Below are 13,579 nucleotides of genomic sequence, written 5' to 3'. Positions count from 1 at the left end.
AGTCATTAATGAGACAAACTTGTTATAACTATCTAAATCTAAATCTAATAAAAACTGTCATGGTACATTTTGATAATATAAGAAAAATTATACTACATCAGAAATTATTGCAATGATAACTGCTTGAATATTACAAGTATTTCTATTTTAAGTAACAATTATATTATTCAATGTCCCTTCTGAGATTTCCTGTAATTCTGTAATTTCCAGAAATTAATTTTTAGGAAAAATTTGCTTAAAACTTAAGATTTCTAAAATAGGTTTATTCATCCATTTAGATACAAGTTCAATGCACATTTTTTATAAACTATTTAAAGTCACAGATTTAATGATTTTCAAAAAGTACTTTTCATAAAAATTACTAGTTTTTTTAAGCTATTGTACCAAAATTTCGATTTTAGGTGTAAGATAAGGCTTATCTCATGCAAGTCAATACAGTGCCAAGTTTTATCGTGTAAAAAGTATCACGGAATGTACAATTAATGCAAAATTTAGTGAAGTAAAATTAAGGATAATTTTGTACTTAAATGCAGATGATAGTGTCAAGTCAAGTATACAAATACATTCTAACTGCTGACAAACAGAACAACAAGATCAAATTTATTCATAATTCCAATAAAAATAAATCTCATATTGTAGCAAAGATTTTCTTGCAAATAGTCAGATTATTGTAAAACATAATAGCTGTTGAAATCAAAATTCTTTAACTAAGAGAAATTTTATTTCTCAAAGTTATCAACTGCACCAACATACAAAACAACAATTTACCTTACATATCATACATATCGAAATTTTTTAAATACCATCCACAATATCATTTTCTAAGTTCAGTGGACCGTGAAAATGGGATAAAATCTCTAATTTGGCATTAAAATTAGAAAGATCATATCATAAGGAACATGTTTACTAAGTTTCAAGTTGTTAATAGGACTTCAAATCATCAAAAATTACCTCGACCAAAAACTTTAACCTGAAGAGGGACAGACAGATGGACGACTGTACGACCGGATGGACTACGCACAGACCAGAAAACATAATGCCCATAAATGGGACATAAAAAGTATAATTTATGGACAGGATGGACTATGCACAGACCAGAAAACATAATGCCCATAAATGGGACATAAAAAGTATAATTTATGGAACTTATGGGGCAGCATTGCTTACAAAATAGAATTAAAGGTGATTATACACAAAAAAACATACAATGTTCAGAGCTATTCATATAGAAGAGAAATTCTTTTACATTTAACAGCCAATTTGTTAACAGGGAAAAAAGGAGACTATACCCAGTTCAGTTGAAATTTCATAAAAGAGTTAGAAATCGGTTCAAATATGATGAAGATTTTGTAAAGCTAAACTAAAACTTCAGTGATAAATGTCTTTGCAGATTGAACATTTTAGGTATTATCAGAAGTGCTACCATCTATATCGACGAATATAAAAAAGGAGGAAAGTCTTTTATTTCAATTGTATACTTTTTTTTGTACAAATGGTGCTATGTACTAGGCGCTATGTTTAATGAAAACTAGTGGCTCCTTTTTGGAGCGAACAGATTTCTCCCAATCCAAGGTAAAGTCACTTGAATCAATCTTTTGACCTGAAGAATTTTGATTTCAAAAGCTATCAATCAACAACAAAACAATCTATTTGAAAACCAAAGTTGATGGTTGAGCAATTTTCATTTCTTCAGGTATAAAAAATACACCATTACTTCTATTTATTTTGTAACTGTATAAAACGTGTGTCTTAGACATTCTTAAGTACATGTCTAAAGTCTTGACAAATATGAATTTTATACATCAAAAACTTAATATCATTAGTTACATGTATATTTAATGTAATGTCATAATTCATTATGAAGTAATTCCCCATTAAAAGTTTTTGTGACAAAAAAATGCCAAAGTAAAAAAGCTAAAAAAGCTGAGCAATTAGAACAAATTTATACACTAGCATATCACACTACCTGATGGAACCAAAGATACAAAGCAATACTATAAACGTAGAAACACTGTACCTTGTAGGTCATCAGCTACCTCAGAGTGAGAGGAGGAAACAGAAGATTTATCCTCCTCCAAGGCTGCTTGTAAAGAAAGCAAACATCCTCTAACATAATATCTTACATTTATATATAGATACATTTTCTTAAAAACAAAAATGTTCATAATTCTGATAAATCATTTTTTGGTAAAAAGCATTCTTACAAAATCATATTTTTTCCGACTAAAATTAAAAACAAATTTTGATATTAAAGTTGTAACATATTTTTAAATTCTAAATAATTTGAAATTAAGAATGATTCTATGTACAAAAATCTAATTTTAAATTTGCCTGTTAACAATGAAAGAAAACTTGGTTGAAATTTAACAAAACCCAATGTTTTTGGCTTCATCATCTATGAGACAAACTTAATACATGTGTATACAAGAATATGTATCTAAAGGATATAATGTCCAGTATGAATTATTCAGTTATATAATAATCCTAACATAATACATAGTTATAAATAATAATGATGAAGAAACAACATCCATGCAATGTTACAGTTACATTAAAATGAATGAATAGATATGAACATAAAGATACCATTAAATTGATTCTTTAAGATGGGTATAAATTATATATTTGTCAGTCATATCAAAAAAAGAAAGAAAGAAAAACAATACGTTTGGTTCTTCATCTAAAAATAATGATAAATGGATCTCATGTTCTGTTTTGGAAATTCTGAATATAGATAGGTATCTTTATGTTTTCTGTATTACAGCATTAACAACAAACATGCATATGTAAATAAGAGACTGCATAATTAAATAAATACATAATCCAGAAAAAGTTATTAAAAATGTACATATTAAAATATATGACCTATTGATCACCTTAGGACAAATTTACCATTTTTTGTAACTATTATAATACAATCATAACATATCATTCAATATTCTTATTATCCTTTCATTGCTGTCTAATTAATTTGGATTTTTCCTTTGAGGTATAATTCTAGTTTTTTTTTACTGATTAAAATGTTGAAATGTACTTTTGCTGTTGTAAAAGTATATTATCTTACTTTCAATCAATCTTAAGAGAAAATAGTTAACCTCTTTAAATAAAGAATTTATTATAAATCATTATTATTATAAAAATAAATAGATGAGAAAAAAGAGACTAAAAAAAAGAAGCTAAACATGCTACTGAAACAGATTTTGACAAAAATTCTTGTGCCTAAAAAGAGAACTTAATTGAAAAAGGTGCTATCCCCATGACATTGAAAGCAAACAGACTGTGTAAGCACAACTAAAGCTTAAATGAAGGACATTAAAGTGGATGAAAGCTACCTTTGCTGAATTCACTAAGATATGTGGAAGGGGTGAAGGCAGACATATCGGGTGATGAGCTGTGACGATATCGGAGGTCTTCCTGATAACCTATTTCCAGCTGTGATTCACATGACAATGACCTTTCTTTGAAGTCTTTATGGATATCATGTTTGGTTTCTTCCCCTGATAACTTATCAAGTCCTTCCTCAACAGTGATATAAATAGGACATGCATGACGAGATGATATAGATGTTTGTAATTGAGAGGTTTTCGACTCACCTATTATCTCCCTTGATTCTTGTTCGTATATTTTTTCATAACTTGATGACCTATCTGAGGCCTGCAGTTGCTCATTCTGTTTTGTATCAAACCTGTCTCCTATATCTAATTCGCTGGCATCTCCCGACATTCGATTGATTTTTGGGTCAAGAGGAACTCCATCGTAAACATTTTCGTAACTAGAGAATACATTTCTGCCTTCCGATCGTTGAAGACTTTCCATTTGTTGATGTATAGGTGGTACATATGTGGTGGCATCTGACTGTGATGCCACATTTTCTGATGTGTCAAATTCAAAAGGTTCTTGAATATTTAATTCATTGGAGGTGGTTGAGAACTCTGATTCTGAAAAAGAAAACATAATACATCAATAAGAAGATATCATGTGATTATTTACCTGTATATACCTTTCACCAATCATCCATTTTAACATGCCAAATTGTGGATTGATATCATTTTGTGAGAACCAATACTTCTGTTTAAAAAAAAATTCAGGACGTTGATACATTATTGTATCAGCATTTACTTTTAATTTGAACTTTGTCTAAAAAAAAGAGACATAAAATTCGAAGATGTTGGAACTCACAACAAACGAATCAACATAGAATTAAACAGTTTTATTTGTGTACTGCAAAACCTAGATGTGAATGTTTTTGGTTTTTTTGGTATTCAATTCTTGTACTAACTTCAACTATAACCAGGCATCTAAAGTTATTTCTAGTTGTAACTGGATCAGTATTGCACTCTAAGTACATGCATATCAACAAGTGTTTTTTGTGTTCTTTGTTATTACCTTGAAATAAAAAGAATGGTGTTTAGATGGATCATGCTCAAAATAAGATTTTTGTGAGGTTTTTTTTATATCTATGACAAATAATCTTTCATTTATTCTTCAAAACTTGTGTGTTTAGTGCATCACAAACAGTGTAAAAACTTGGACATGCCTGAGAAATTGGTGCAAGATTGTTATTGTTCTACTAACTTTTAACTAAAAAAATAAAAAAACTTAAATCTACCTTTATCATGCACAGGTGGGTCATGCTCAGGAAATTCCAACTTTCCATCTTTTGTTTCAAGTCCCAATAGTTTTGTCAGTGCATCTTGATCCAGTGATGTGATCAGAGTAAAGTCAGAAGGAGAGGGTGGTCTTTCTAATTTAGATTTCTCACTTTGTATTTTTTGTTCTATGAATATTTGTTGTGAAACATCAAAATTCTCATCCATTAATTCATCGGGTTCAAAAGACCTTGACCCTTCCATGTCTGTGTCAGTTTCTAGTGTGTATGAACTAGGAGACAACGGTCTGTCGTCCACACTCTGTGGTGTATCTGTTCCTTCTGTTGCTGTTTCTGATTTTATAATTTTCTCAAGTTCTGTTTGTTCCATTCTTAATTCGTGTTCAAGTTCATCAACCTCGGCAGCTGATAATTTACGAGAGAAATCAAAATCTTTTATTTCTACTCCTTCCTCGTCAACCTGCGGTGTTGTATCAGTTGGTCCATATGACTGCTGATCACCTTCCTCATCACAGTATCCTGGTGATTGAGCATCATCATGGCGATCAGTAAAATCACCTGTAAATTCTCCCGTAAAATCCTCCTGTTTAGTTTTAGTATTGTATACTTTTGTTGGATCGGTATCATCAGGTAAATAAAGAAACTTTTCCATTCTATCTATATATGATTCTGACATGTCGGAATCCTCAAATTCACAAATGTCAGCAGTTTCTGTCGTATCTTCCTCATCGTCATATGGACCAATTTCTGCTGTTTCTGACAGAAAACGAACATGTTTATCTGATTGAATACCGTCAGTCAACGTATTACTGATGTCCATTTCTTGCTTTACTTCTTTTCTATCTATGAATGTTTCTTCTGAATCTTGAGAATTTACTTTCTCAATTTTTCTAATTTTATCTGTGATTTCTTCCTCAATTTTATGCTCCACTATATCTGTAAAGCTGTCATCACGAATCATTTTTATTTCCTCAGTTTCCTTATCTACTTTGTATTCTAGTTCCTCCTTAGTTTTCTCCTCTATAACAGTGTTAGTATCTTTTCTTACACTTTTTTCTGTTTCATCTGTTGTGATTTCTTTTATTTCGCCATCATGTTTTTTCTCAGACTTTAACAAATCAGTGTCTTTCTTCACTGAGATCGCAAAAGTTTGATCTAAAACTTCTTTCTTTTCAGTTTCTTTAATATCAATGTCTGAGTCTTTTGGCTTAACAGCATGGAATTCATGTTCGGACATTTCAGATTTTAAATTAGTGACAGCATGGTCATCAGTGACAGTTTTCTGTTGATGTTCCTCTTCTTCATACAATTTATCTCCTATGGCAACAGATTTTGTTGTAGTTTTACTTTCCACCAAAGTATCTTTTCTTATTTCAGCAGAAAATGTTTTATGGAATTCTTTAGTTTTGATATCACAAGTTTCCATGTCATCAGATTTATACTGATCTTTCCTTTCTGAGACATCATGTTTTTCATCATAGGCCACTTTTTTCTCAGCAGTATGAAATTTTAGTTCGTCTTCATCTGTAGACTTTTTTGAAGGTGGTTCCCAGTCAAGTTCCATCTTAATTGTGTCGTCTGACATTAAATCTCTCAACTGATCAACTCCACCTGCCTGTTGCATAAGTTCAAACAAAACTGCATCAGAATATGCATTATTTTCTTCCTCTCCTCCGGCAGCTTGTTCATAATAGTCAGAAGGAATTTCTGTTTCCAAATCTTCAACTTTCTCAGATGGTTCAATAACATCGATTACATGAGCACTGGTATCTTCTGCTTGTTCTTGTCTCTCCTCTGGTTCCCCACTACTTTTCCTTCTAGCGACAAAATCATAAGGAATACCAAACATTTCTTCATCAGCTTCTCTCTGTAAATTTTGATCTATACGCTTAGCTTCTGGTGTGTATTCATCAATATCAACAATCTCTTCCTGAAGGTCAGCATTAGATGATAAGGTGGAAAAGACCATTTCGTTCGTTGTCTTGTCAACCTTTTCTTCAGACACTTGTTTTTGTACTTGTTCAATATTAGATGATTTTTCACCCTCTATATCATCTAATGTAAACTGTACTTCTTCCTGTATAACTTGTCCACTATCATGATCATCTGAAAAGGAGATTCGATTAGGTTTTTCCACGAGATCCTCATCTGACATAGTTGATGACGAAGACAACTCTTTTTCAATGTCCTTTGTTTTCCTTGTTGGTAACTGTATAGTTTCCTCGTGAGTTTTCGGTCTTTCAATATCATCGTCCAACTGAAATATCATTTCATCAGAATCCTTTTTATCCATACGAGTTATTGATACAGGGCTGACAACAATAGTTTCTTCATATGGAGCAGATATTTCCCTTTCTTCAGGACTTAATTTATCTTCATCTGGCTCAGAAACTATTATAGGTACAGTCTGAAAATCAATATCAGTTATTTTATGCATTTCAGTGGGTTTTTCTCCAGGAATGATTTGTTCTTCCTTTAGTAAAGTTCCAGGTTGTTGTACTTCTTGACTTAAATCTTCTGCTTGTTCAGTAAAAACTGTTTCCTCTTCACTAGTTGTGTAAATTTCTTTCAAATCTGATGAAGTCTGTTCAGTATTCACAACTGTTTCAACTTCAGTAAATAAATCTTCTGCTTTTTCAGTAAATAACATTTCTTCATTCTCAGTTGTATGTAGTTCAATATCTTGAATAGTATCCTCCATTATAGTTTGTTCATTCTGTGGCCGAACAACTCTTTCTTCATGTTGGGGGCTAATATCCTCAGCAATTTCAGTGAAAACTGTCTCTTCCTGTGTTAACGTGTACAACTCATCTGTTTTCACTTGAATTTTTTCTTCTGGTTTCATTTGATGAATTTGTTCTATGCCTTGACCAGGATAATAATCCTCAATGATTTCACTGACTTCGTATGTCTGTCCCTTTGTAACTAAAGGTTTTTCATCTTTAACCTCCGTTACTGTTCCTTGTTCATAAGTTGGAACAATACTTTCTGTGGTATCATAGGCAGTTTGATGTGTGACAGCATAAATTTCTTTCTGATCAGATATTACTTCTGTTTTACTTACATCAGATTGTTCAGCTAAGTCTTCAGTTTTTTCAAGTAAGATGGGAATATCTTGAGCCACTACATGTATTTCACGTGGATGACAGGGTTCTACGGTTTCTACAATCTCTGTATCAAGATCAGTTATTAATTCTAGTTTAAATGGTTCCTCTTGAACAACAGTATGGATCTCTTGTTTTTCTATATCTTGCTCTTGCAAGTTATCCTCAACATTTTTATCATAAAGATCAATCATTTCATTTTTTTCTTGGACATACACAACTTCCTGTTCAACGATACTGATAACTTGGTCTGAATTATCCTGTTCATCCAATGTATTTAAAGTTTCCTCTCTTACTTTATATTCTAAAACTTCTTCTGGTTGTGCAAGCTCTTGTAACTCTGTACCTTCATGTATTTCAGTCTTAAAGGAATCATATGCATTATATTTTTCAGGTTTTTCAGCATTGTCTTCAAGTTTTGCCTGATATTCTTCTTCAATGTCTACTTGTTCTGTCTGATATTCTTCTTTGTTGTCTACTTGATTTGCTTGATATTCTTCTTTAATATCAATTTGTTCTTCTTGATATTCTTTCTCAATTTCTAATTGTTCTGTTTGGTATTTTTCCTCAATCTCTACTTGTTCTGCTTGGTATTCTTCTTCGATATTTATCTGTTTTTCTTGATGTTCATCCACAAGGTCTACTTGTTCTGTCTGATGTTCTTTCTCCATTTCTGCTTGATTTTCATCCACAGATTTTTTGGCTATCTGTTCCCTTTCTTCATACTCAAACTGATCTTGGGGTTTTTCAGTTTCTTGTAGTTGATCAGATTGTAATTCCTGTTCAACCTCAAATTCTTCTTCAATTTCAAATTCTTGTTCAAGTGTAATATGTCTTTTGTCAACTGATTTTTCAGGTTGAATTTCAGCAATGTCTATGGTCTTTTCAACCTCAAGTATTTCTTCCAGTTCAGCTTCAAACAAGGCCTGTGCAACTGGCTGTGTTTCAACATCAGTTATTTTTTTATGTATTTGTTCTCTGGTCTCGTATTCAATTGCATCAGTTGGTTTTTCAGTCTCTCGTTCAGATTCTTGTTCTTCAGCCTCAAGAACTTCTTTGATAGGGATCTCTCTCCTGATTTGTTCTCTTGTTTCAAATTGGATTGTATCTGTTGGTTTTTCAGTTTCTCTTAATTGTTCTAATGTTGTTTCTTGTTCTTTATCAATTTGTTCATGAGTTTCAAATTGTACAGAGTCTTCAAGCATTTCCGTTGCAGTAATTTTTTTATGCTTAGCATCTAGTTTTTCATCAACCAAAACTTTATCAGTTTTTATTTTTTCTTCAGTTTTGAATTCTTCTTGCGTTATAGTTTCTATTATGGTTTGGTCTCTGGTTTCAAGTTCTGTTGCCTCTTGTGGCTTTTCAATTATTTCGGGCTGTTCTGCTGTTATTTCTTGTATCATTGATTCTTTTTCAATTTTTTCACTTGTCTCAGTAGTATCTTCAAGCATTTCAGTCACCAGAAGTTGAACTGGTTCCTTTTCATGTTCGCTAGCCTCAGTTACTTCTTCATCTATTGTTTTCTGCTCAAGTTGTTCTCTAATTTCAATGTCAATTACATCTGTTAGTTCAGGTCCAGTTTCAGTGTCTATTTCTGGTTCAAGAACTTCAGGTTTCATAGGTTCTTTCTCAAATTGTTCTTTAGTTTCAAGTTCTTCTGTTTCTTCCAGTTCTAGAACTTGTTCATCTTCATGTTCGTGAATTTCATGGGTTTGATCTTTAATTTCAAAATCAACCTCATTTTCATATTCAGTAGTCGTGACAGGTTTTTGAACAGGATCTAATATTTCTATATCATATGTAGTTTCTTGTTTAACTAGCTCCTCCAACTGAACCTCATGATCTGATTCATGTCCATGATCTATAACATCAACTCCATATTCTTGTTCAACTTGTTCTTCTAATGCCTCAAACTCAGCTGTATCAGACATTCCTTTACTAAATGGCACATGTTCAACTTGTTCTTCTAAAGCCTCAAACTCATTGGTATCAGACAGTTCTTCAGTAACTGAAACACGTTCTAGCCGTTCCTCCAATTCCTCAAACTCAGCTGTATCAGACATTTCTTCAGTAACTGGTGCATGTTCCAACTGTTCCTCTAAAGCCTCAAACTCAGCTGTATCAGACATTTCTTCAGTAACTGGAGCATGTTCCAACTGTTTCTCTAAAGCCTCAAACTCAGCTGTATCAGACAGTTCTTCGGTAACTGGAACATGTTCTAACTGTTCCTCTAATGCCTCAAACTCAGCTGTATCAGACATTTCTTCAGTAACTGGAACATGTTCAACTTGTTCTTCTAAAGCCTCAAACTCATCTGTATCAGATATTTCGATTGTTACTGGAACATGTTCCACCTTTTCTTCCAAAGCCTCAAACTCAGCTGTATCATATATTTTTATGGTAACTGGAACATGTTTCTCCTGTTCTTCAAATGCCTCAAACTCAGCTGCATCAGATATTTCTATAGTAACTGGTACATGTTTCTCACTTTTTAGTTCGTCAGGTTCTGAATCATTAATTTTACCCTCAGATACTAATAAATCAACTTTGTCTGTTTCTGTGAAACCTTGTTCTAATTGAGATTGAGCTATTGGCTCTGAATCTTTTTCTGTGAATTCTTGTTCTAATTGAGATTTAGCTATTGTTTCTAAGTCTCTTTCTGTGAATTCTTGTTCTAATTGAGATTGAGCTATTGGCTCTGAGTCTCTTTCTGTGAATTCTTGTTCTAATTGAGATTGCGCTATTGACTCTGAATCTTTTTCTGTGAATTCTTGATCTAATTGAGATTTAGCTATTGTTTCTGAGTCTTTTTCTGTGAATTCTTGTTCTAATTGAGATTGAGCTATTGGCTCTACGTCTCTTTCTGTGAATTCTTGTTCTAACTGAGATTGAGCTATTGGCTCCAAGTCTCTTTCTCTGAATTCTTGTTCTAATTGAGACTGAGCTTTTGGCTCTGCATCTCTTTCTGTAAATTCTTGTTCCAATTGAGATTGAGCTATAGGCTCTGAGTCTCTTTCTATGGATTCTTGTTCTGATTTAGATTGAGCTATTGGTTCTGAGTCTCTCTCTATGAATTCTTGTTCTGATTGAGATTTAGCTATTGTTTCTGAGTCTCTTTCTGTGAATTCTTGTTCTAATTGAGATTGAGCTATTGGCTCTGCATCTCTTTCTGTGAATTCTTGTTCTAATTTAGATTGAGCTATTGGCTCTGCATCTCTTTCTGCAATTTCGTGTTCTAATTGAGATTGAGCTATTGGCTCTGAGTCTCTTTCTGTGTATTCTTGTTCTAATTCTGATTGAGCTATTGGCTCTGAGTCTCTTTCTGCGAATTCTTGTTCTAATTTTGATTGAGCTATTTGCTCTGAGTCTCTTTCAGCGAATTCTTGTTCTAATTCTGATTGAGCTATTGGCTCTGGAGTAGAGGATTCATCAGAATATATGTCTTCTGGTTTTGTATCAAGATCTTCTGTTGAGTCTAGAGAAATCACCATTTCATCCTTTATATCGTCCATCTCATCTGTAGAATCTATCATTCTCACTTCCTTGTTTTCAGAATCCACTAACACAAACTCTGATGACTTGGATTCATTGAAAGTGGATTCACCTTTAGATTCTACTAAACTCACATCTTCCTTTGACTCAATCATTCTTGACTCCTCTTTTGGTGTAAGAAGTTCTTGTTCTTCAGGCTCAGATTTCCTACGCTCTCCAAACATTTCTTGACCAAAGAGTTGTTTTTCTTTAATTTCTTGGTCATATTCATATTTTGGTATTTTATATTCCTCATAATCATGTGAACTTGTGCTTTCCTGATCAATGTCATCTTCAACCTCTTCCTGAAGCAATGCCTCTTTAGGTAAAGGTTCATCGGTTGATTGTTCAGGTTCTACCCCTATTTTATAATCAGGTAAAGGTTTATCAGCTGTTTGTTCAGTTTCCTCCTGCACTCTATCATCAGGTAAAGATTTGAGCTTAAGTTCCATGTAAGTTTTATCAATTTCAGTTTTAACAACATCTTGTGAGAATTCTGGTGGACTATCTATTTCACTTTCATTAGACCCAGCTATTTCCTCTGTTGTAGCCTCATCATCTGAGGATATATAAGGTTCTTTTTCAGCACCAACTACCACCTTTTTCAAATCATCTTTGACTACTTCTAATGGCTGCTCAGACTGAATAACAAAAGTCTGTTTTTCCGCAATGTCAGTTGATGCCACTCCTTCTGATGTGTCTATTTCATGTCTGTGAGGTATTTTCTCCTCAAGAGTAATTACCTCTCTTGTGGTTACTTTTGTGAAACAAGTGGATGTTTCCTCCTCATGAATGTAGTCATCTGAATAATCTATTCCTTTAGCAGTAGCAACCTGAGGAGATGGAAGTTTATATGGCACCACCTCATCCTCTTCTTCCGGTTTTTCCAATATTTCCCAATCCTCATCTTCATCAATTTCATCTCGTTCCTTTGACAATACTTGTTCTAATTTTTCAACACAAGATTCAATGTCTTCAACGATATGTACGACAGGGCTTATACTCTCTAATACAAGAGGAGATCTCTGTTCTTCAGTACTTACAACGGTCTCCTTAATTTCAACATCACAAGGCCTTTCTACTGGCACTTCAGTACTTACAACGGTCTCCTTAATTTCAACATCACAAGGCCTTTCTACTGGCACTTGAGTTTCTTGCTCAGTATCCAAAACAAATCCAACTTTTTTAGGCAACACAATTTTCTCCTCTTTATCTATAGAATCAGATTTGTCAATTGAACTCCTCGAGGAGGTTGTTTCTTCATCAAATGATCGATTTTTTGCCTCTTCATACATTTCAATCATTCGTTTAACTTTTGGTGATTCTGATAAAAATTCTTCTAATTTACTACGAGTCATAATATCAGATTTGTTCATTGCATTTTCATCCATTTCTTCATAGTAATCAATTTCTTTGTCTTCTGTTTCCCTGACTTCATGTTCTTTTTCTAGTACCCCTTGATTTGTACTCGACTCCAATTTATCGAAAGACTCTTCCGAAACGATTTCCCTAGAAAGAGTTTTATCAGGTAGAATATATTTTTTATCCCCATATGCGACTTTATCTTTCTCAAACATATCTATAATCTGAGAAACTGATTTTGCCTGCTCTGGGGTCAGCTCATGAATAGTTCGTTCTGATTATCCAATCAAATCCAAAGGAAGGCATTAAAAGAATTAGAAAGAAAAAGGGCAAATCTGTTAGTATGTGTAAGTATGGACATATTTATCAATGAAAATATTATTTTATCTTATAAGTTAACACAATCCCCACCAATAGTTAAAAAAAGTTGTTAAAATTTTGAATAATAAAAAAATCAAGTCAGATCCCTGGAATGAACTATTTATCCCAAATTTCTTTTCAAAATTTTTTTTTTTTCTGATTTCAAATATAACGTCCTAACCTCTGGAAATAAAGTTAATGTATTAGTTAAAACAAATTCAAGATATATATTACAGCTATGAGTGAAATTCAGAACAAATCCAGCTTACTTAAAAAAACATTTCAAATAAATTTTAAAAGAATTGAATACCAGTCCTCATAGCTGTAATATATGTTTACATGCCTCTACAGACAGGTTCATCTGGTGAATTAAACACTTATTACATTCAATTAACAAATAATCAATCATATAGACAAGATAAACTAATTACCAAAAAAATGTAAAATTGATGTTACAAAATTTTTTACCTTCTTTTTAATTATCAACTCAACTTTTTATTAGAGTTCATTGCTACTTAAAGTAGCACGTTTTTACAATACTTCAATCAAACAAATATTTTTCATAAATTAAAATGGGTTTACTACTTTTCTTCTTCTTAAAACAATAAAAAAG

General features: G+C 32.6%; 1 protein-coding gene across 50 annotated transcripts in view; it reads right to left on the bottom strand.

Moving 5' to 3' along the window:
• LOC139489457 (uncharacterized) overlaps positions 1-13,579 on the bottom strand; it is a 169,084-nt gene that overhangs the window by 19,661 nt on the left and 135,844 nt on the right. For all 50 annotated transcript variants that reach the window (XM_071275819.1, XM_071275804.1, XM_071275807.1 and 47 more), the window contains 3 exons: positions 4,610-12,880; positions 3,333-3,938; positions 2,018-2,080 (listed from right to left, as the gene is read on the bottom strand). In XM_071275819.1, coding sequence (XP_071131920.1) covers positions 2,018-2,080; positions 3,333-3,938; positions 4,610-12,880 — 8,940 coding nt within the window. The remainder of the gene's footprint in view (positions 1-2,017; positions 2,081-3,332; positions 3,939-4,609; positions 12,881-13,579) is intronic.

This window comes from Mytilus edulis, chromosome 9 (genome assembly GCF_963676685.1).
Source record: "Mytilus edulis chromosome 9, xbMytEdul2.2, whole genome shotgun sequence".
NCBI lineage: Eukaryota > Metazoa > Mollusca > Bivalvia > Mytilida > Mytilidae > Mytilus > Mytilus edulis.
This window is presented reverse-complemented; position numbering and strand designations above follow the sequence as displayed.